The following is a 24,685-nucleotide window of genomic DNA, read 5'->3' on the forward strand; positions in this document are numbered from 1 at the left end:
TGTTTAAAATCTGATTTTAAAAGATAACTTTTAGAACTAGGCGGGGCTTCCGACTTTTCAATTTAACCAGATTGTAGCAACCCTCCAGTTGGCTCAAAACTGGACAGCTCTACTGGGTGAATGAGGAGAGGAACGGCGGCCAATCGGACACGCACTTGGCCATGCTTTCGTCGTTTTCTTTGTGTCCTTCCTTAAGTGGCATTTTGAAAGTCTCAACTCTCTGTGACAGCTTCGTGTCAGGAGCTGTGAGATGCGACAGTGAGATAAAAGCACTTGGACTAAAGGGCACGGGGAGCATGTGGGGGGGGGGGGGAGAGTATGGTCATTAGGATGCATAAGCCTGACATGGAGGATAAGACTGGAGCAGGGACACTGTCATTGTTAAAGTGGGAAGGCCAGCTCCGGGGCATAGATGTGGAAAATAGCTATTTTTAGTCTGAGTCCCAAATGGCACCCTATTCCTATAAAGTGCACTACTTAGTGCACTATGTATAGAATATGGTGCCATTTGGGACCCATACTTAATCTCACACACACACCCTTATCTCCAATTTTCTGTATCCTTTTCCATGAGTCGCTCCTCAATAACAGGGAGTGGTAGATTGGACTAGATGGTCTCTCCTCAATAACAGGGTGGGGTAGATTAGACTAGATGGCCTCTCCTCAATAACAGGGTGGGGTAGATTGGACTAGATGGTCACTCCTCAATAACAGGGTGTGGTAGATTGGACTAGATGGTCACTCCTCAATAACAGGGTGGGGTAGATTGGACTAGATGGTCACTCCTCAATAACAGGGTGTGGTAGATTGGACTAGATGGTCACTCCTCGATAACAGGGTGGGGTAGATTGGATTGGATCAGGTATTCCCAAACACAATGCCGTCGGGGATGCGCCAAATAAATGTGGTTTACATTTTTTAAAAATAATGCATATTTATTTTGTACTTCTTTTTATCTCTTCACATTTTCAAACTGTCCACTTATATTTTCCAACGGGGCTATACATTTGGGTGAGTTTTTTTTCCCCCTCGCCTGAGTAGCCTCATTTCACTGGCAAAAATTACAATGATGGCAAAAAACAACATTTGAAAGTGCGCTGACCCTGGTGCTAGAGGGGGTACAGCTGGAGGTTGAATGATTGAAGGGGTACGGGACTAGAAGTTTAGGAACCACTGGACTAGATGGTCCTCAATAACAGGGTATGGTAGATTGGACTAGATGATAGGTCCTCAATAACAGGGTATGGTAGATTGGACTAGATGGTCCTCAATAACAGGGTATGGTAGATTGGACTAGATGGTCCTCAATAACAGGGTATGGTAGATTGGACTAGATGGTCCTCAATAACAGGGTATGGTAGATTGGACTAGATGATAGGTCCTCAATAACAGGGTATGGTAGATTGGACTAGATGGTCCTCAATAACAGGGTATGGTAGATTGGACTAGATGGTCCTCAATAACAGGGTATGGTAGATTGGACTAGATGGTCCTCAATAACAGGGTATGGTAGATTGGACTAGATGATAGGTCCTCAATAACAGGGTATGGTAGATTGGACTAGATGATAGGTCCTCAATAACAGGGTATGGTAGATTGGACTAGATGATAGGTCCTCAATAACAGGGTATGGTAGATTGGACTAGATGATAGGTCCTCAATAACAGGGTATGGTAGATTGGACTAGATGATAGGTCCTCAATAACAGGGTATGGTAGATTGGACTAGATGATAGGTCCTCAATAACAGGGTATGGTAGATTGGACTAGATGGATATAAATAGATGGAGGACTGTAAATTGTGTCATACTCAGTGAGGGTTAAACTAATGAAGGGCAAAATAGGGGTTTGAGATTGGAGTTAGTATGGGCATAGATTCATTATACACAATTATAAAAAAAATCAGTGCAGAACAGAAAGCCTGTCAAAATACAGGTCCCTGAGAGAGAAAAAAATGGTTTTATTCTCAAACATGTACCTACACTATTTATTTTAAACATAATTCCTTTTGAAGCTTTATTGACTTAAGCAGCAACTGTACAGGTCAATTCTGGTGTGTAGAGACAGTACAATAGATGATTGGGTACTGTACTATACTAAACTTTGGTGCTACATTTGTTCAATCTGCAAGCAACCAGATTTAAATAAAACCGCTGTTTAAACAAACCAGCAACCAAGATAACACATGAATACGATGAATCCCAAATGTGAAGTGAGTGGACAGTACAAGGCGGGAAGATAGATAATGTGTTTGACTTTTCCCAAAAATCTGGTTAGCCGGTTTGATTGAACAGAGCCTCTAATCTATAGTCCAATTTGAATTCCATTTTGTTCGTTTTTTTCTGTGAGCTCAATGCATACATGGCACAGTTTCTCTAGAGATAAATCAGATCCAGCCTGAACTGTACAATGTAGTAGGTAGTTGTAGTTTCCGACAGGCCAATATTCTACATAGTTTAGCGCACAAAACCTGGTAATTAACTACAATGACCATAATTCATTGTGCATCTACTTGTCCGGTCTGTGTTTATATGCTACGGGAGAGAGAACGCAGAATCGTGAGGTTATATGGAGAGCAGCTGTTGCTTCGTGGGGTATCTCTACCTGAAAATAAATGATCTAATTGATTGATAGTTGGTATTCAGCAGTTATAATAGTATGCCTTATTTACTTTGAAGAACTACAAAATAGGGATTTTGTCAGACAGCGTAGGCAGCAGCTCTACAAAGATGAGATGATGACTTGGAATGAAATAATAAAGTCATCAAATAAAACTAATGTAATATACACAACAACTGAAATATTTTAATAAAGTAAAGTAATGTGAATAAATGATGGTTAATAAGTGATAAGCAGTAATGGACAGTCACTACCATCATGGGACTTTTATTCTGTGTTGTTACAGCATTCAACCCACATAATGCATTTTGCATTTCATGTAAAATAAATAAATAATCAAAACTGAAACTGACCTCAAAAAGCATTAATCGCTCAGCACTTCTAATCTCTAACAGAACCTCAGCTAGCCTAGCCTGGGTACCAGTCTTTGTGCCATCATGCCACTCCCTGCAACTCTGTGTCATGCCAAAGACTGGTACCCAGCACTAGCACAACCTGTAGCCCTAAGTCCAGAGGGGAGTCCTAACAAACCAGATGGAATCAACCATCCATAAAGTCATTATCAGTGTGGCTACACAGCCATCCATAAAGTCATTATCAGTGTGGCTACACAGCCATCCATAAAGTCATTATCGGTGTGGCTACACAACCATCCATAAAGTCATTATCGGTGTGGCTACACAGCCATCCATAAAGTCATTATCGGTGTGGCTACACAGCCATCCATAAAGTCATTATCAGTGTGGCTACACAGCCATCCATAAAGTCATTATCAGTGTGGCTACACAGCCATCCATAAAGTCATTATCAGTGTGGCTACACAGCCATCCATAAAGTCATTATCAGTGTGGCTACACAACCATCCATGAAGTCCTTATTGGTGAGACTACACAACCATCCATGAAGTCCTTATCAGTGTGGCTACACAGCCATCCATAAAGTCATTATCAGTGTGGCTACACAGCCATCCATAAAGTCATTATCAGTGTGGCTACACAGCCATCCATAAAGTCATTATCAGTGTGGCTACACAGCCATCCATAAAGTCCTTATTGGTGAGACTACACAACCATCCATGAAGTCATTATCAGTGTGGCTACACACTACACAACCAACATTGCAGGCAGCATCCCAAGACCTTCAAAAGGGAGATATCGATACATTGCGGTAACGCCTAAACCCCTCCAAATCCAGGCGGATTCCTTAGCATTGTCGAGTGGGCTGGAGCGTCTTTGGCTCATGAAGTGTTGGAGTGAAAGCGCGGGCAGCACGGGACAAAAGCCCTCTTTGTGTTTCTAATCTGTCTAATGTTCTGACGCGCTAAAGGCAGCGCTGAGCTGTCCCAGCCCCCTGCGACGCAGTCTGGAACAGCCTGAGCTCACACACACACATAGAGAGGAAGGGAAGGATGGAGAGAGGAAGGTAAGGATGGATAAAGCAAGGAATGATGGAGAGAGGAAGGGAAGGAGAGAGGGAAGGAGGGAGAGAGGGAAGGAGGGAAGGAGGGAGAGAGGACAGAGGTAGGGAAGGAGGGAGAGAGGGAGGGAAGGAGGGAGAGAAGGAGGGAGGGAGGGAGGGAAGCAAGGAGGGAGAGAGGAAGGAAAGGAGGCAGAGAGGAAGGGAAGGAGGGAGAGAAGGAGGGAGGGAGGGAAGGAAGGAGGGAGAGAGGAAGGAAAGGAGGCAGAGAGGAAGGGAAGGAGGGAGAGGATGGGAAGGAGGGAGAGAGGAAGGGAAGGAGGGAGAGAGGACGGAGGGAGGGAGAGAGGGACGGAGGGAGGGAGAGAAGAAGGGAAGGAGGGAGAGAGGACGGAGGGAGGGAGAAAGGAAGGGAAGGAGGGAGGGAGGACCTAGGGAGGGAGAGAGGACGGAGGGAGGGAGAGAGGAAGGGAAGGAGGGCGAGAGGACGGAGGGAGAGAGAGAGGATGGGAAGGAGGGAGAGAGGACGGAGGGAGAGAGAGAGGATGGGAAGGAGGGAGAGAGGACAGAGAGAGAGAGGACGGGAAGGAGGGAGGGAGAAAGGACGGAGGGAGGGAGAGAGGACGAAGGGAGGGAGGGAGAGAGGACGGAGGGAGAGAGGACGGAGGGAGAGAGGACGGAGGGAGGGAGAGGGGAAGGGAAGGAGGGAAAGAGGAAGGGAAGGAGGGAAAGAGGAAGGGAAGGAGGCAAAGAGGAAGGGAAGGAGGCAGAGAGGAAGGGAAGTGACTGCACGCAATAGCCCACTGTTCATTAGCACAGACTGAAGCTATGAGTAGAGAAGACCGACTAATCAAGAACTAGAGTTAGTTAGGCCTACACTTTTTAAGTACAGGGTGAATTTGCGGGTAGAAAATTGACTGCAATTTTATGCATTTTGCCATGGCTGATGCTGTGTTCTTTTGCCCAAACATAATAACAAATTCAATACTGCTAAATTAGTTGTTTTGATCATTTTCCATTCTCCCTGTCTGTCTAGATTTTATTTTGGAGTTTGTAAATTCTCAAAGATTATAATATAAAAAATTATAGAGTTACATTAACTTTTCTACCTGGTTTAAGTTTAGACAAAGCGTTTTTCCGGCTTTTTTTTTTTTTTTACACTGTTTGGACCACAATGACAGAGAAATCCCTGCAATAATATCTGATGCACTCATTCACTACTGCCCACAAGTCTTCAAATTGGATTGGAAGAGGCATTGGCTAGTGGGAGTTTCCACCATATTTCTTATACCAGTAATTTCCTTTGAAATCAGTGAAGGGACATGAACAAGTGCAACACTTTTGGAGGGAGCAGAGATAACTGTGACATGGCCAGACACCTACCTGTGGTAACTGAGGAGTCTGTCGTCCAATCAGAGTCCACTTCCCGTCTCGAATCCTGTAACCACTGACAACTTGTCCTGGGATAGGAGACGGCAAAACCAATTAGGAATCAATTCAGATTACTTCAGTAGAAAACAAATGACCTAAACAAAAATCGGTATGTTACTGTATGTCATAGAATCAGTGTATTCGCGATATATGCAGGTAAAAATGCTTGATCTTGATGCAGCAATTATGGCATTTGCATGACAATTTGCTAATAAATTAGTCCGATTTCGCATAAAATAAGAAACGTATGAAATCTGCTGCTTACCAAGCTTGTGCGTGTGGGTTCTGAAGGCAAACGGGTATATGGGATATGAGTTATAAGTGCAAGCCACGTCTGCGTTTGTAACTGTGGAAGGAATCAAAAACACACAGATGAATAGGCCAGATGACTAATCTGAAATGCTCTATTCAACAACTGCATGAGCATACAGAAAATACACATACACTATATATACAAAAGTATGTGGACACCCCTTTAAATGAGTGGATATGGCTATTTCAACCACACCCGTCGCTGACAGGTGTATAAAATCAAGCACTCCGCCATGCAATCTCCATAGACAAACACTGGTAGTAAAATGGCCTTACTGAAGAGATCAGTGACTTTCAACCTGGCACCGTAATAGGATGCCAACTTTCCAACAAGTCAGTTCGTCAAATTACTGCCATGCTAGAGCTGACCCCGGTCAACTGTGAGTGCTGCTATTGTGAAGTGGAAACGTCTAGGAGCAATAACGGCTCAGCCACGAGGTGGTAGGCCACACAAGCTCACAGAACGAGACCGCCCAGTCTTGAAGTGCGTAGCGCGTAAAAAATGGTCTATCCTCGGTTGCAACACTTACTACCGAGTTCCAAACTGCCTCTGGAATCAACGTCAGCACAAAAACTGTTTGTCGAGTGCTTCATGAAATGAGTTTCCATGCCGAGCAGCAGTACACAAGCCTAAGATCAACATGCGCAATGCCAAGCGTCGGCTGGAGTCGATGTAAATAGTCCGGTGGCCATTTGATTAAATGTTCAGCAGTCTTAAGGCTTGGGGGTAGAAGCTGTTAAGGAGCCTTTTGGTCCTAGACTTGGCGCTCCGGTACCAATGCAATGAGAAAACATTAGCGAAACATCCATTTACCGTCCATTTACAAAACAGGAAAAGGGAAAACGCATCATCGTGGATCACTTAGCCTACATGATACGCTGGTATTTTTCCTTAACTGCTGCTGATGTCTTGCGGATAAATATGATACTGACAAGAACAACAACAAACAAAAAACAGGTTCAAAATAGCTCCCCAAGCTTTTACAAGCCATTACCACATAGAAAAGAAACGAGCTACTGTTACTGCCTCCTGGACCAACGACAACACAAATACATTTGTGCAAATGACCCAGACGGGGGATGGGGGGGCTAGCTATCTCAAAGTGATAAATTCCCTCATTCCCATGTCCCACTGACTTGTAATTACAAAATAAATGTTTTCCGGTGGAAGTAGTCAACTGCCGAAATTGAATGTATGTCCTGACAACGTAATGGGGAGAGGGGGATTGGACAAGCATTGTGCTGCACACAGTGAGTGGAGTGGCCTCTCTGAACTCATACAGACACACAGACAGATACACAGAGACAGATACACAGACAGACACCCAACCAGACACACACAACATACCTTTATTTCCTGGAGGGATGATGGTGGTCACAGACATCATCAGATACATGCCAGCAATGAAGGGCTGTCTGTGGAAAGAGAATAGACAAAGAGGCTAAGTCAAACACTGATCTGGAGTCAACGGGTGGTGAGATTATTTTACAATGACTCTATACAAGGTGGATAGTTTGTTAGTGGACACAGATCTGAAGTCAGCTTTACACTGTCATTAAACAGGATGGAGAGTTTCACGTTAGTGGACACTGTTCTGAAGTCTGTTTTATATCAAATCAAATCAAATTTATTTATATAGCCCTTCGTACATCAGCTGATATCTCAAAGTGCAGACCCAAACCCAGCCTAAAACCCCAAACAGCAAGCAATGCAGGTGTAGAAGCACTGACATTAAACAGGGTGGATAGTACCACGTTAGGTTGGACGTGTGGTGCCAGAATAACAACCTCTCCCTCAACGTGATTAAGACAAAGGAGATGATTGTGGACTACAGGAAAAGGAGGACTGAGCACATCCCCATTCTCATCGACGCGGCTGTAGTGAATCAGTGGAGCAGGTAGAGAGCTTCAAGTTCCTTGGTGTCCACATCACCAACAAACTATCATGGTCCAAACACACCAAGACAGTCGTGAAGAGGGCACGACAACACCTATTCCACTCAGGAGAATGAAAAGATTTGGCATGGGTCCTCAGATCCTCAAAAATGTCTACAGCTTCACCATTGAGAGCCACACTGGTTGCATCACTGCCTGTTATGGCAACTGCTCGGCCTTTGTCCGCAAGGCACAGAGGGTAGTGCGAACAGCCCAGTACATCACTGGGGCCAAGCTTCCAGCCATCCAAGACCTCTATACCAGGCGGTGTCAGAGGAAGGCCCTAAAAATTGTTAAAAGACTCCATCCACCCTAGACATAGACTATTCTCTCTGCTACCGCACGGCAAGTGGTACCAGAACACCAAGTTAATTAAATGGCTGCCCAGACTATCTGCACTGTCCCCCCACCCCCTTTTATGCTGCTGCTGCCTACATGTACATACAGTGGGGCAAAAAAGTATTTAGTCAGACACCAATTGTGCAAGTTCTCCCACTTAAAAAGATGAGAGAGGCCTGTAATTTTCATCATAGGTACACTTCAACTATGACAGACAAAATGAGAGAGAAAAAAATCCAGAAAATCACATTGTAGGATTTTTAATGAATTTATTTGCAAATTATGGTGGAAAATAAGTATTTGGTCAATAACAAAAGTTTATCTAAATACTTTGTTATATACCCTTTGTTGGCAATGACAGAGGTCAAACGTTTTCTGTAAGTCTTCACAAGTTTTTCATACGCTGTTGCTGGTATTTTGGCCCATTCCTCCATGCAGATCTCCTCTAGAGCAGTGATGTTTTGGGGCTGTTGCTGGGCAACACGGACTTTCAACTCCCTCCAAAGATTTTCTATGGGGTTGAGATCTAGAGACTGGCTAGGCCACTCCAGGACCTTGAAATGCTTCTTACGAAGCCACCCCTTCGTTGCCTGGGCGGTGTGTTTGGGATCATTGTCATGCTGAAAGACCCAGCCACGTTTCATCTTCAATGCCCTTGCTGATGGAAGGAGGTTTTCACTCAAAATCTCACGATACATGGCCCCATTCATTCTTTCCTTTACACGGATCAGTCGTCCTGGTCCCTTTGCAGAAAAACAGCCCCAAAGCATGATGTTTCCACCCCCATGCTTCACAGTAGGTATGGTGTTCTTTGGATGCAACTCAGCATTCTTTGTCCTCCAAACACAACGAGTTGAGTTTTTACCAAAAAGTTATATTTTGGTTTCATCTGACCATATGACATTATCCCAATCTTCTTCTGGATCATCCAAATGCTCTCTAGCAAACTTCAGACGGGCCTGGACATGTACTGGCTGAAGCAGGGGGACACGTCTGGCACTGCAGGATTTGAGTCCCTGGCGGCGTAGTTTGTTACTGATGGTAGGCTTTGTTACTTTGGTCCCAGCTCTCTGCAGGTCATTCACTAGGTCCCACCGTGTGGTTCTGGGATTTTTGCTCACCGTTCTTGTGATCATTTTGACCCCACGGGGTGAGATCTTGCGTGGAGCCCCAGATTGAGGGAGATTATCAGTGGTCTTGTATGTATTCCATTTCCTAATAATTTCTCCCACAGTGGATTTCTTCAAACCAAGCTGCTTATCTATTGCAGATTCAGTATTCCCAGCCTGGTGCAGGTCTACAATTTTGTTTCTGGTGTCCTTTGACAGCTCTTTGGTCTTTACCATAGTGGAGTTTGGAGTGTGACTGAGGTTGTGGACAGGTGTCTTTTATACTGATAACAAGTTCAAACAGGTGCCATTAATACAGGTAACGAGTGGAGGACAGAGGAGCCTCTTAAAGAAGAAGTTACAGATCTGTAAGAGCCAGAAATCTTGCTTGTTTGTAGGTGACTAAATACTTTTTTGCCCCACTGTATTACCTCGACTAACCGGTGCCCCCTGTATATAGTCTCGCTACTGTTATTTTACAGCTGCTCTTTCATTATTTTATATTTGACTTATCTATTTTTTACTTTTCACTTATTTTTCTTAAAACTGCATTGTTGCTTAAGGGTTTGTAAGTCAGTATTTCACTGTAAGGTCTACACTTGTATTCGGCGCATGTGACAAATGACATTCGATTTGAAAACACTTTCATCTGATCAACAAATGGATTATGTTAATCACAGACTCAACCAAATTATTTTTTGATTGTTAATCAAAGGGATAAAATAAGCACATTTCTGCTGTACTCAACCTTTTTATCCAAGTAAAGTACATGTTGGATAAAAATGTCATAACAGGCCATATGTCGATAAACTTCCAAATGTTGACAAAACAAAATACTCTAGAGAAGGTGGGATCTTTTTGTGTCCGTAAAATTAATAACGCGAGAAATAGCCGTGGAAACATCTTTATACGCAAATATTGATATAATAACAATCCTATCGATGTCAAGTTTGAGTTGTGTGGTCCTCTTACTACGACTCGGGAAAGAGTACAGTTTATTAGGCTTCAGATAAGTTATGATGAACTTCACAGGGTTTATTAGGCTACAGATTAAATACATAATGATGAACTTCACAGGGTGATCAAAGTGCACCGTGATGAGCTTGAAGCTCCTTTCCAATAAACATCAAGGGTATTTTTCTAGTGACAATGATGATCAATGCTTGGCTGTCGTTTGACAATTAAAAATGATCTCCCTCTTATCCATAATCATCTCATAATGTATGCTATACCCACACTGTATCTGCAAGGTTTTGGCTGGAGAGACCAAAATGGGCACATTCGCTATATGACGCAACATTTATAGTGGAAAAAACATCAGTAGAGTTGAAAATGCAATGGATTCCCATTTAACATGTATTGATGGATTCCCATTTAACTTGTATTGATAGATTCCCATTTAACTTGTATTGATGGATTCCCATTTAACATGTATTGATGGATTCCCATTTAACATGTATTGATGGATTCCCATTTAACATGTATTGATGGATTCCCATTTAACTTGTATTGATGGATTCCCATTTAACTTGTATTGATGGATTCCCATTTAACTTGTATTGATAGATTCCCATTTAACATGTATTGATGGATTCCCATTTAACATGTATTGATGGATTCCCATTTAACTTGTATTGATAGATTCCCATTTAACATGTATTGATGGATTCCCATTTAACTTGTATTGATAGATTCCCATTTAACTTGCATTGATGGAAACCAATTTAACCTTTATGTTTATTCGGTACATGGGAATTTAAACACAAAAGTTATTAATGTGCACCACGTCATCACGCACAGTCTTTTATCGACAACAAGTACATTTGATGGAAACATCTCTGGAGGGAAATATTGCTTTTACGCAGATCTTAGAATGAAAATCTGTCACCAATTAGATGGAAACCTATCTTGTGAGCCAGAATGACAACAGACTGCTATAATTAGTTATTCCCAGGACACCATAGATAGACATTACTCCCTCTAGTTTGAGCCAGAATGGAGACAGACTGCTACAGACAATAAATGTGCCCATCCAGTAGTATGGCAGTGGAGTGAAACTGGAGTATGGAGACAGGAGGAAGCGGACCGGAGCCGGCACCTTCATCCATCAGCCACCTCTTATTCCATCACTCAGAGGAAACAATACGTTTAACGTAGCTCACTCAGAGGAACGGTACAATGTTTAACTTAGATCAATGACCTGTTTCAATAATGTAATTTCTCTCTGACAGCACAAGGTACAGAAACTATTTATAAATTAAAAAACAAAAACTACGATTTAAGTGAGAATAGGCGTTGGTCTGAAGCCAAAAAATAAAGGAAATTCAGATGAGCACCACAATGTCTATTCCACCCATGCTCTACCAAGGTTTTCCAGCACACAGCTTTAACCTACTACAGTAGCTATGTTGGTATTTTACTTCAGACTATGTGTAGGCAGGTTTCTTAGGATTTAAACCTTCTCAAACAGCTTAACTTGTACTATTAGAGGATGTGGTTCCACAATAATGTGATTTGTACCACATACAAGTTCTTCTTAGGGATCGGCGTCCCGTCGACGGGACAGTTGTAAATCATGCAGCGCCTTGTCATCATTTTAGATTTTAGAGATACAACAAATGTCGGTACATATAAGTGTCTTATATCGGCTGAAAGGTTAAATTCTTGTTCATATAACTGCACAGTCCAATTTACAGTAGCTATTACTGTGAAAAAATGCCATGGTATTGTTTGAGGTGAGCGCCTAACAACAAAACACTTTTTTCACCGCAATAGGTTTGTAAAATTCACCTCTGAAGGTGAAATGTGTACTTACATTCTGAAATCTTGCTCTGATTTATCATCCAAACGGTCCCAGAGATGACATGAAGTGTCGTCTTGTTAGATAAAATCCTTTTTCATAACCTAAAAAGGTCCATATATCATGCACGATCGATTTTGTATTTCCACTCGCTCAATTTGCAAATAAAGGAATCTTTGAAAATCTAACCCTAAATGTTGTTTCAACCAGTCAAATCACGTTCGTATGTATTCATCAGAGATCCTAGAACGTAACGAGACTTCACTATATCATTAGGGGTGTAGTATATCCTATAGGACACCATATTTGGTCAGAGAGCAACTCCATGGCACGCCGATGACGCGGGCGGTCTTCACTTGAATGACTAACTTTGTCAAATAAGCACCAATTGGGGTCAAACAAAGCTAGCTAGACAGCCAATGAGCTGGGCTTTACAGGAGCATCCGAAAATCATGTATCTGTCGTAAAATGTAACTACTAACCTTGTGCGACAGCATGCCTTTTCCTTTTGGACAAAAATTATAAGAATATTCAGAGTTATAAAGTTATGAAAACTGGTTGTTTAGCAAATGTTGAACTTATGATACGTCTACTAATACTGGAAAAGCTGAATCGAAGTCCAAGTATACAGATGACGATATTCTTGTAGAAAAATGTAATATGAATGCAAATGTCTCCTTCACGATTTGCCCAAATGTACCTGGGTGACTTTACACTAAATGTCATGTAGTTCGCTCATACTTCAAGTTATCCATCTGAAACGTTGCACGTACAATGCTGCCATCTTGTGGACACCATTGGAATTACAACCAGAGTGATGGCTGGAACAGGGACCTTTCTGTTGCATTTCAAAGATGGTGGTTGAAAAAAAGGCTGTTTTTTTCTTTGTATAGTCTTTTACCAGATCTATTGTGTTATTTTCGGCTACATTCCTTTCACATTTCCACAAACTTCAAAGTATTTACTTTCTAATGGTACCAAGAATATGCATATCCTTGCTTCAGGGCCCGAGCTACAGGCAGTTTGATTAGGGTATGTCATTTAGGCCAAAATGTAAAATATGGGGGCTATCCCTAAAAAGTGTTTTTAAAGTATTGGATTCCTCACACACCACAGTAAGACATTATCCCATTCTGCTACCTTTTCATGTTTGCTTTGAATGCAAGCTTTGCTTTCACACTGACAAGACCATTAGGCTTGATTGAGCTGTTTTGTCTTGCAGTAATGTGGTGCATGACTGTATTTCACTATACCTTTATTTTAGAAAAGCATGTCATTGACATGTCATTTTAGCTAAACATGCCATTGTATTGTATTACTTTCGCTGTAAAGCATAATTTCAAAATCTGAGACAACAGGTGGATTAACAAAAGGCTAAACTGTGTTTTGCAATATTGCACTTGTGATTTCATGAATATGAATATTTTCTAGTAATGTTATTTGACTGTGGCGCTATGCTATTCAGCGTTGCTGATGACAATTATACCGGATTCGGATGGGTGGTTCAGAGAGGTTAAAGTAATGATGGACTTTCGTTTTTCTTTGCTTATTTGAGCTGTTCTTGCTGAAATATGGACTTGGTCTTTTACCAAATAGAGCTGTATACCACCCCCACTTTGTCACAACACAACTAATTGTCTAAAATGCATTAAGGAAAGAAATTCCACAAATTAACATTTAACAAGGCACACCTGTTAATTGAAATGCATTCCAGGTGACTACCTCATGAAGCTGGTTGAGAGAATGCAAAGTGTGCAAAGCTGTCATCAAGGCAAAGGGTGGCTACTTTGAAGAATCTCAAACATAAAATATATTTTGATAAGTTTAACACTTTTAGGTTACTACATGATTCCATATGTGTTAGTTTTGATGTCTTCACTATTATTCTACAATGTAGAAAATAGTAAAAATAAAGAAAAACCCTGGAATGAGTAGGTGTGTCCAAACTTTTGACTGGTTCTGTATATATACACCAGTGTACACCATATATAATTGTAATAGCAGGACAGTGTAAAGTTCATTATCCCTCTGAAGGGTATGAATTAGGCTGATTGAGAAGGTTTGAATCCCAAGCAACCTGCTTACACATAGTTTGTAGTACAATACTTACTGTAGTATGTCAAAGCCGTGTGCTGGAAAACCTTGGTAGAGCACGGTTGAAATAGGCATTTTGGTGCTCACGTGAATTTCCTTTCATTTTCGGCTTCAGACCAATGCCAATTCTCACTTAAAATGTTTTTTTTATCTAGTCCAAATATGGCTGTTCCCCGGGCGCCGAAGACATGGATGTCGATTAAGGCAGCCCCCCGCACCTCTCTGATTCAGAGGGGTTGGGTTAAATACGGAATTTCAGTTTAATGCATTCAGTTGTTCAATTGACTAGGTATCCCCCTTTCCCTTTCAACTATTTGTATCAGTTTGAATCACTTTCAAATGGGGGACTTTTATTTGAAGGTGAACTGCAAATTCCACTATTGTGGCTAATCCTCATTGTGGCTAGCTTCACACAGGTGTGCACGGCAGAGTTGAAAAATATCTAACAAATGGCAGAGTTGTAAGTTTGGCACTGTTGATCAGCACACATGATTAAAACATGTAATGAAGACAGGGGGAAGGAGCATACTGGAATGTATTATAGATGTTAAACTGGTGAGTTTTTCTTATGCTAGCAAGCATGCACATGTACATGCACACTGCAGTCAGTGCACAATAGAGCCAGGAGGCTCTGTTAACGTCAGACAGCAAAACAAATTCTCAGCAGTTTGAGTTGTGTCCTGTCAGACAGTGAAATGTGGCTAGCTCTTACTGTTGCCTGGACTATGGAGTAGCTAGCTAGTGTTGCAAAAGCCCATTGCATGCATAGTAAGTTAGCAGCATGACAATTTGTCCAAAGTTTGGGGTTGGTTTTGAGCTGATGTACGTTAGCTTGCTAGCTATGTTTTGTGGAAAGGACTGGCATTTGGACATGAACTAGCTATCATTAGCTAGCTTCAGCTGTTTTTGTCTGGCTCTAACTAGCTAGCTTGCTAATGGCGGAAGTTATTTGTGTAACAAACCTTCCATAAACAAAAATAGCTAGCTACCTTACTTTGCCTGTTTGTTAGTTAGCTAGCTAGCTTTCAGCTGACTGGTGTTAGCTAGCTAGCTACAGAAGCTAGCTGCTGGACTTTGTACAATCAAGCAAACATTAGCTAAGTAACGTTAGCTAGCTAGCTACCTAGCTAATCAAAATTGTCAGAAATGCTACAAAAAGGTAGCACGTTGTTGGTTCTTAATGGTCAGAAATGAGCTTGTGAGATCGATAAATTATAAATGTAATAAACTGTTGCACCTACAAATTTAGTCAAGTCCGATGGTCACTTTATGAACACTGTAGTCTCGTTTTAATCCGACATCTAGAATTTGAGCTAGGTAGGCGCAATAAATACTCTTAAAACTAAATTGTTAACGACCCTGTTAAAAAATCTTATATGTGGTTCTCGGTAACGTACAGACAGTTCCAATCAAGTTGATTTTCTCATTTTCAACTAGATTTGCTTCATGTTGGCTTAGATATGATGGTAGGGAGATTTTAGTTTAATACTGAGCTTCAACCAATGCCTATAATAAATCCTAGTCTTTTTTTTCTTCATAAAATTGCATACTTTTTCATTTATATTTATCCACCGTTTCAGCCGTTGTTTCAAATAAGGGGGCCAATACAAAGTGCTAGGTTGGACATCATTCCACTCACATCACACTTATGATGCTGCCCACAGATAAGTATTGTAGGTTAATCGGTCATATAAGGGATCCCAAAATGGGGCCCCTAATTCCCTATGTAGTGCACTATATTTGACAAGAGCCTTATCGGCCACGTTTTAAAAAGTAGTGCAATATAAAGGGAATATGGTGCCATTTGGGACGCAGGCCAATACAAGTAAACTGTTCTCTCTGTTCAACTGAATGAATCACCCAAATTGGGCTGTTTGTGTCTGTCCCAACCCAATCCAACTAGCCTGCGAAGCTGCAGACATATACAATGGTTATAAATTACAGTAAATGATTACATAGTATTTCCTGTAAATATGGAAATGTACTACAGGTAATTGATATAATACTTACGGTTTGGAAGTCATTCGTAAGGTAAGTCCTGAGCAATCTCTATGGTGGTCTGAAACAAAAAACGTGCAATTAGCCGACAACAAATTAACGATTTTTATTATTTTTTAATTTGACCTTTTATTTAACTAGGCAAGTCAGTTAAGAACAAATTCTGATTTTCAATGACGGCCTAGTGGGTTTAACTGCCTGTTCAGGGGCAGAACGACAGATTTGTACCTTGTCAGCTCGGGGGTTTGAACTTGCAACCTTCCGGTTACTAGTCCAACGCTCTAACCACTAGGCTACCCCAGAATGCTGTTTTGATGAAGCCCAGTCCGATTCACTCTCTACTGCAGGTGTTCCTTTACGACTGTAAAGCACCGTAATACATTATTCAATTACAGCACTATTATGGCTCCCTATTATCTTCACCGTTCACTACTTTGGACCAGGGCCCATAGGGTTCTGGTTGAAAGTAGTGCACCATTTAGGGAATAGGGTGCCATTTAGGACACAGATTGAGTCATCGTCGTCGTCCCTCCCACCCAATAGGCTAGCCATGTCTACACAAGGGGGTTTAAGCAAACACCAGACAAGCCCATTGAAGTAAGCTAGCGCCGCGGCGGCTAGCTGTAGCCCCAGAGCTCCTGCCCCTGTGGCTACACAGCAATACCATAGGGTTTATTTCTGGAGCTGCCTATTAACATACAATAATCCTGAGAAGCTGGTCTGCATTCTAATACATGTGGGCAGGCACACAACACACACATCTGTACTCCCCAGAGAGCACTCATTTGCATAGTTAATTGTTTAATTCCAGCATTCATGTCCAGCATTATAATCAACTTCTTCATTTCCTGCACTAATGTGTTATCATTGACACACTGTGTCACACTTATTTTGTCTTGGTGTGCCTCCATTTAAAAAAAGGTTTTAAAAAATAAATAAAAACTTTCCTTGACTGAATAATTATTCTGCTTCTTGACTGTGACTACACAGCAGGTATTACAGTTCTCAGTTCTGCACTCCCAAAGTTATTGACTGTTTTTGTGCTTGCCAGTTAGCTAGTAGCTCTCGGCTGTTAGCAGCCAATGGCTAGCAGTTTCTTACTGGCCATCACTTGTTTGAGTCAGTACTGAATTATTTAACGTAACAACTCAAACATTAAACCTCCTAAACAATTAATTTAGACCCAGCAGTTGTGTGCAGTTGCCCAGCTACTAAAAGGGCTATTTGAGACTCGCGTTTTAGTTGAAGTTTTACGGTAACAACTACACCATTTTCCTCAAGCGTCTGTTTTTTTTTGTTGTTTAAAAAAATATATATATTTAACCTTTATTTAACTAGGCAAGTCAGTTAAGAATAAATTGTTATTTACAATGACATCCTAGGAACAGTGGGTTAACTGCTTTGTTCAGGGGCAGAACAACGTTTTTTACATTGTCAGCTCGGGGATTCAGTCCATCAACCTTTCGTTTACTGGCTCAACGCTCTAACCACTACGCTAACTGCCGTTTTACGGTAATTAACTACACCATTATCCTCAAATGTCTGTTTTACGGTAATAAACTACACCATTATCCTCAAACATCTGTTGAGCGTCTCTTTGTTTTCTAGGTAAAAGTACTGGCGTCTTCCACCAAACCAACTATTGTTTGTGATTCCGGTCATAGACATGCAACATTTGCATGCTGCCTCAAGGCAGCCCAGTAATGTCAGGCAGCCCAGTAATGTCAGGCAGCCCAGTAATGTCAGGCAGCACAGTAATGTCAGGCAGCACAGTAATGTCAGGCAGCCCAGTAATGTCAGGCAGCCCAGTCATGTCAGGCAGCCCAGTCATGTCAGGCAGCCCAGTCATTTCAGGTAGCCCAGTAATGTCAGGCAGCCCAGTGATATCAGGCAGCCCAGTAATATCAGGCAGCCCAGTCATTCCAGACAGCCCAGTAATTTCAGGCAGCCCAGTAATATAAGGCAGCCCAGTCATTCCAGACAGCCCAGTAATATCAGGCAGCCCAGTAATATCAGGCAGCCCAGTCATTCCAGACAGCCCAGTAATATCAGGCAGCCCAGTCATTCCAGACAGCCCAGTAATTTCAGGCAGCCCAGTCATATCAGACAGCCCAGTAATTTCAGGCAGCCCAGTAATATCAGGCAGCCCAGTCATTCCAGACAAGCCCAGTAATTTCAGGCAGCCCAGCCATTTCCCTAAGAAAATACCCTTTATGGTGTGCCTGTCCTGACTTATATTGGGGAGAAGAGACATCCACTCCAATGTAGTATTCTAATGCCAATACACTCCCCTATTGGGCCCTGGTCAAAATTAGTGCACTACATAGGGAATAGGGTTCCCTTTGGGAAGCAGACTCACTCAATGCACAATCAATGGCCACTTAGTGAAAGAACTCTCTCTCAGCTGCCACTGGGGGCGAAGCTGTCGCAACGAACGTGGAACAACACAAAGGTTTGCTGTTGAGTCTTTTGGGAGCTCATTGTGGGGGGAAGAGAACAATAACCACTTAATGCTGTGGGGGAACAATAACTGTTTTGAGTCCCTAATTAAAATAATCTGGTCGTGAAAGCCTGAATAAAACAAAACTGGAAAAGCTTGGTGATAAACACATATTAACTACGAGAGTAATGAACGGTACAATAATTACCAGGTACTGTATTTGAATACAAAGCAGGCACAATATTACAGTCTAGGTGAATTCATCACTTTTTTTAATACAGGGGTCACCCAATCTGGTTCTGCGGGGCTACAGGGGTCACCCAATCTGGTTCTGCGGGGCTACAGGGGTCACCCAATCTGGTTCTGCGGGGCTACAGGGGTCACCCAATCTGGTTCTGCGGGGCTACATGGGTCACAGACTTTTGTTTCAACCCAGCCCTAAAACAGATGAATTGATTGGCTAAATGGGGTGTGATAATGCTGGACTGGATCAGACCCCTGTATGGCGTGTAGCTCCAGGACCAGGGTTGGTGACCGCTGTCATTCCTGCTTTTCCCCTCATGGATTCCAGGAATACTCCAACCGGGATTTATAGAAAACCTGTGAATTTTGCAACCCTACTGAAGTTTTATCACCAATCACCACTCACCACTAAAAGCGTGGACATCCCCATAGTGGATTTGCAGCACAAAGTAAGTGATTCTGGATTTCCCTCCAACTTTAAAACCGACATCTGGGAGAGAAAAAAACAAAGAAAAAAAGACAGGCACAAGTAATTAAGGTCTCTGTGAGGGCTGCAAGAATGAGATGCATTGATAAGGAAAGAACTAATTGGAGAGCAATTACAGTAACGCAGGCTAAAGCCGCAGGATTACCAATCATGGATCTACTCTCTCCAGAGCTCACTGGGGTAGAATCTGATCTCTCCCCTCTCCAGAGAGCACTGGGGTAGAATCTGATCTCTCCCCTCTCCAGAGAGCACTGGGGTAGAGTCTGATCTCTCCCCTCTCCAGAGAGCACTGGGGTAGAGTCTGATCTCTCCTCTCTCCAGAGAGCACTGGGGTAGAATCTGATCTCTCCAGAGAGCACGGGGGTAGAGTCTGATCTCTCCTCTCTCCAGAGAGCACTGGGGTAGAGTCTGATCTCTCCTCTCTCCAGAGAGCACTGGGGTAGAGTCTGATCTCTCCTCTCTCCAGAGAGCACTGGGGTAGAGTCTGATCTCTCCTCTCTCCAGAGAGCACTGGGGTAGAGTCTGATCTCTCCTCTCTCCAGAGCTCACTGGGATAGAATCTGATCTCTCCCCTCTCCAGAGAGCACTGGGGTAGAATCTGATCTCTCCTCTCTCCAGAGAGCACTGGGGTAGAATCTGATCTCTCCCCTCTCCAGAGAGCACTGGGGTAGAGTCTGATCTCTCCTCTCTCCAGAGCTCACTGGGGTAGAATCTGATCTCTCCCCTCTCCAGAGAGCACTGGGGTAGAATCTGATCTCTCCTCTCTCCAGAGAGCACTGGGGTAGAATCTGATCTCTCCCCTCTCCAGAGAGCACTGGGGTAGAGTCTGATCTCTCCTCTCTCCAGTGAGAGAGAGGTGGAGAAGAGAGAAAGATGGAGGGAGAGAAAGATGGAAGGCACAAAGAGAGAGAAAGATGAAGCAGAAAGTGAGTGATTGGGAGGAGAGAGAGAAAGATGAAATGGCAAGAGAGAGAGAGATTAAAGGGAAAAAGTAAGAGAGAGACTGTGTACCTGGGGGTAGCCTGGTGGGTGGGGCATTTCGGGCCCAGGCGTACATGATGGAGGCTTCGTCCTCACAGGTCCCCTTGACACTCCCACAGTCCCTGAAAGAATCAAACAACAGCACTGGATCAATACAGCCCCTCTCAGTGGGTACAATATTGATGAGTCACACACACACACACTGCGTCTTTGTTATGGTTTGTGCAGGCAGGTGCAGAGTTTTGCGCTTGCAGTTTTTTTTTCTTTTTTCAAAGGAATTTTTTACAAAAAAAATGTAGAGAATAAATCAAACCTAAAATGTTAAAGAAGACTGACCCAGCTAACACAGAACGTTCTGAGAACCATATGTTTTTTTAGAGCTTGGTGAGAGCGAGCTTAGTTCAGAGAACGTTAAGAAACAATGTTCTTCTGTGGGAATTTCAGCATAACGTTTCCTACACGTTTCCTCGTGGTTCAATTTAAAGACGTGTTCTTTAATTGTTCAGAACATTAAGAAACAGCGCTCTTCTGTGAGAATTTCAGTACTTCTACAAACATTTCACCCTAGTTCCCATGTGGTTCTATTTAATTTCATAAATTTACTACATTCTGGGAACGTAAAATTTTGGGGGATGATTTTAGTAACTTTCAGAGAATGTTATTTAAAAACAAATACATTCTGTTCTCAGTGTCTACAAAACTCTCAAATCAGGTGTGTTGGCCACGCCCACTATCTGGCCACACCTGATCTTAATGAGTGCTTGTTTCCTTTGAAATGGGGTCTGTTTAAATAGACTAATGTGAACAGCTTTGTTTGCATAAAAAAACATGGCATTCATCTACACCACAACAGAACTATCATACTATCATATCCTAGAACACCATCCATCTACACCACAACAGAACTATCATATCCTAGAACACCATCCATCTACACCACAACAGAACTATCATATCTTAGAACACCATCCATCTACACCACAACAGAACTATCATATCCTAGAACACCATCCATCTACACCACAACAGAACTATCATATCCTAGAACACCATCCATCTACACCACAACAGAACTATCATACTATCATATCCTAGAACACCATCCATCTACACCACAACAGAACTATCATATCCTAGAACACCATCCATCTACACCACAACAGAACTATCATATCCTAGAACACCATCCATCTACACCACAACAGAACTATCATATCCTAGAACACCATCCATCTACACCACAACAGAACTATCATATCCTAGAACACCATCCATCTACACCACAACAGAACTATCATATCCTAGAACACCATCCATCTACACCCCGACAGAACTATCATACTATCATATCCTAGAACACCATCCATCTACACCACAACAGAACTATCATATCCTAGAACACCATCCATCTACACCATAACATAACTATCATATCCTAGAGCACCATCCATCTACACCACAACAGAACTATCATACTATCATATCCTAGAACACCATCCATCTACACCATAACAGAACTATCATATCCTAGAACACCATCCATCTACACCCCGACAGAACTATCATATCCTAGAGCACCATCCATCTACACCACAACAGAACTATCATATCCTAGAACACCATCCATCTACACCACAACAGAACTATCATATCCTAGAACACCATCCATCTACACCGCGACAGAACTATCATACTATCATATCCTAGAACACCATCCATCTACACCATAACAGAACTATCATATCCTAGAGCACCATTCATCTACACCACAACAGAACTATCATATCCTAGAACACCATCCATCTACACCACAACAGAACTATCATACTATCATATCCTAGAACACCATCCATCTACACAACAGAACTATCATATCCTAGAACACCATCCATCTACACCACAACAGAACTATCATATCCTAGAACACCATCCATCTACACAACAGAACTGTCATATCCTAGAACACCATCCATCTACACAACAGAACTGTCATATCCTAGAACACCATCCACCTACACCACAACAGAACTATCATATCCTAGAACACCATCCATCTACACCACAACAGAACTATCATATCCTAGAACACCATCCATCTACACCCCGACAGAACTATCATACTATCATATCCTAGAACACCATCCATCTACACCACAACAGAACTATCATATCCTAGAACACCATCCATCTACACCACAACAGAACTATCATATCCTAGAGCACCATCCATCTACACCACAACAGAACTATCATATCCTAGAACACCATCCATCTACACCCCGACAGAACTATCATACTATCATATCCTAGAGCACCATCCATCTACACCACAACAGAACTATCATATCCTAGAACACAGAAGGTAATAGTGTGCCCCTGGCTTGATATGGAGACCGGCAGTTATGGTTAAAGGCCAGTAACGCCTTACATTGTTTCTCCTGATAGCTAGTGTCTAGAAGATATTCCTGTCATTTGTTCCAAATGAATACACCACACTCAAAGATTAGGAGCAAGCCGCAGCAGCAGTAGCAGACGCTTCCGCTAAGAGCCTCACGCCTCCCAGATTCCATTTCATGCCTTTGTGCGTTCTGGGAAACACCATTAAAAGCATATTGTCTTCACTTTTGACACAATAATGACTAGCCTTACTACTTTTCACCCTATTCTTCCTGTTCCAGAGAGCTCACAGCTTGAACGGTGTAGCAGTGTGTACTCATCATTGATGTTGACCCCCCTGTAGCTCTCGAGTGTGTTGCAGAGAACCGGTGCAACGAGGGCTAGGTGACAAGAGTGGGTTAAAAACAGAGCTTTCCTTTTTCAGGAGAGTTTTTTTTTTTTTTTTAGCTCAATGTGGAATTGTGTGGATGTGCTCGCAGTGGGCTAAGCAAGTGTTCTGATTGGGTAGACACATTGTGTTTGTCCCAAATGGTACCCAGTCTCTTTATAGTGCACTAGGTAGCAACTAGGGTGCCATTTGGAACAAACACTCTTGGTATGGCCTATTTTCTTGCCCCCCCCCACTGATCCTCCAGAGCTTCCTTGTGATTTCAGAAGCAGCTTCACAGGCAGTTTCAGAATATATCTCAACCGCTTTTCACTCGAGGAATGCCAAATGTGCTTTCAGAGTGGGGAGGAATTTGAAAATCACCCCCGCAGGATAGCTGAAGAAGAGATGCATTTTTTAAATGAAAAACAGGGTAGCTGAATGGATGAAAGGAATTAAAGCCCGAATGGCAATTGTGATGGTCGTTTGGAATTTGATAGTCATAGTCAACACACGGTGCTCTTAAAAAAACAGATTTGATTAGAAAACATACTAATTTCTTTGTGTATTTTTGCTGTGTGACTCTAGAGGTGTATTCTGATTTGACCCTCCCAGACACAGGAAGTCAGTAGATGCTGAGCCGTGTTTCACTTGAACGTTGCGGTAGCGTAATGTGGTCTTCGTCTTCCTCATCACATACACTGAAGAGTCCATTCTGAGGGGAGGAAAGATAAACAGCCCCTCCCGACGAGCGACCTGCAGCACCCACCCCCCTCACACACCCACACCACCCTGTACAGGGCTCCCATGATCTCTGTTGTCGAGGTGACAGCAGTTGCTATGGTAACAGGCAAGTTTATCAGTGAGCGTCTGAAGAGGTCTCCTCTTCCCTCTTGTTTCTTCTCCTTTTTTCTCTCTTGTGCATCTCTCTCTTCTGCCCCTCTCCCTCTCTCTTCTGCCCCTCTCTCTCTTCTGTCCCTCTCCCTCTCTCTTCTGCCCCTCTCTCTCTTCTGCCCCTCTCCCTCTCTCTTCTGCCCCTCTCTCTCTTCTGCCCCTCTCTCTCTTCTGCCCCTCTCCCTCTCTCTTCTGCCCCTCTCTCTCTTCTGCCCCTCTCCCTCTCTCTTCTGCCCCTCTCCCTCTCTCTTCTGCCCCTCTCTCTCTTCTGCCCCTCTCCCTCTCTCTTCTGTCCCTCTCCCTCTCTCTTCTGCCCCTCTCCCTCTCTCTTCTGCCCCTCTCTCTCTTCTGCCCCTCCTCCTCTCTCTTCTGCCCCTCTCTCTCTTTTGCCCCTCTCTCTCTTCTGCCCCTCTCTCTCTTCTGCCCATCTCTCTCTTCTGCCCCTCTCTCTCTTCTGCCCCTCTCTCTCTTCTGCCCCTCTCCCTCTCTCTTCTGCCCCTCCCTCTCTCTTCTGCCCCTCTCCCTCTCTCTTCTGCCCCTCTCTCTCTTCTGCCCCTCTCCCTCCTTCTCTCTTCTGCCCCTCTCCCTCCCTCTCTCTTCTGCCCCTCTCTCTCTCTCTCCAGCCTCTCTCTCCAGCCTCTCTCCTCTCTCTCTCCAGCCTCTCTCTCTCTCTCTCCAGCCTCTCTCTCTCTCTCTCCAGCCTCTCTCTCTCTCTCTCCAGCCTCTCTCTCTCTCTCCAGCCTCTCTCGCTCTCTCCAGCCTCTCTCGCTCTCTCCAGCCTCTCTCGCTCTCTCTCTCTCTCCAGCCTCTCTCGCTCTCTCTCT

At 43.0% G+C, this 24,685-nt stretch overlaps 1 protein-coding gene across 6 annotated transcripts in view; it reads right to left on the reverse strand.

Moving 5' to 3' along the window:
• LOC139408310 (peptidylglycine alpha-amidating monooxygenase) overlaps window positions 1-24,685 on the reverse strand; it is a 138,684-nt gene that overhangs the window by 80,436 nt on the left and 33,563 nt on the right. For all 6 annotated transcript variants that reach the window (XR_011634274.1, XM_071152035.1, XM_071152036.1 and 3 more), the window contains exons 7-12: window positions 20,234-20,325; window positions 19,142-19,225; window positions 16,065-16,113; window positions 7,126-7,193; window positions 5,731-5,811; window positions 5,418-5,494 (exon numbers count right to left, since the gene is read on the reverse strand). Coding sequence is in view for 5 of the 6 variants with exons in the window: in XM_071152035.1 (XP_071008136.1) it covers window positions 5,418-5,494; window positions 5,731-5,811; window positions 7,126-7,193; window positions 16,065-16,113; window positions 19,142-19,225; window positions 20,234-20,325 (451 nt within the window). In the remaining variant the exon portion in view is untranslated. The remainder of the gene's footprint in view (window positions 1-5,417; window positions 5,495-5,730; window positions 5,812-7,125; window positions 7,194-16,064; window positions 16,114-19,141; window positions 19,226-20,233; window positions 20,326-24,685) is intronic.

This window comes from Oncorhynchus clarkii, chromosome 5 (assembly GCF_045791955.1).
Source record: "Oncorhynchus clarkii lewisi isolate Uvic-CL-2024 chromosome 5, UVic_Ocla_1.0, whole genome shotgun sequence".
Taxonomy (NCBI): Eukaryota; Metazoa; Chordata; class Actinopteri; order Salmoniformes; family Salmonidae; genus Oncorhynchus; species Oncorhynchus clarkii.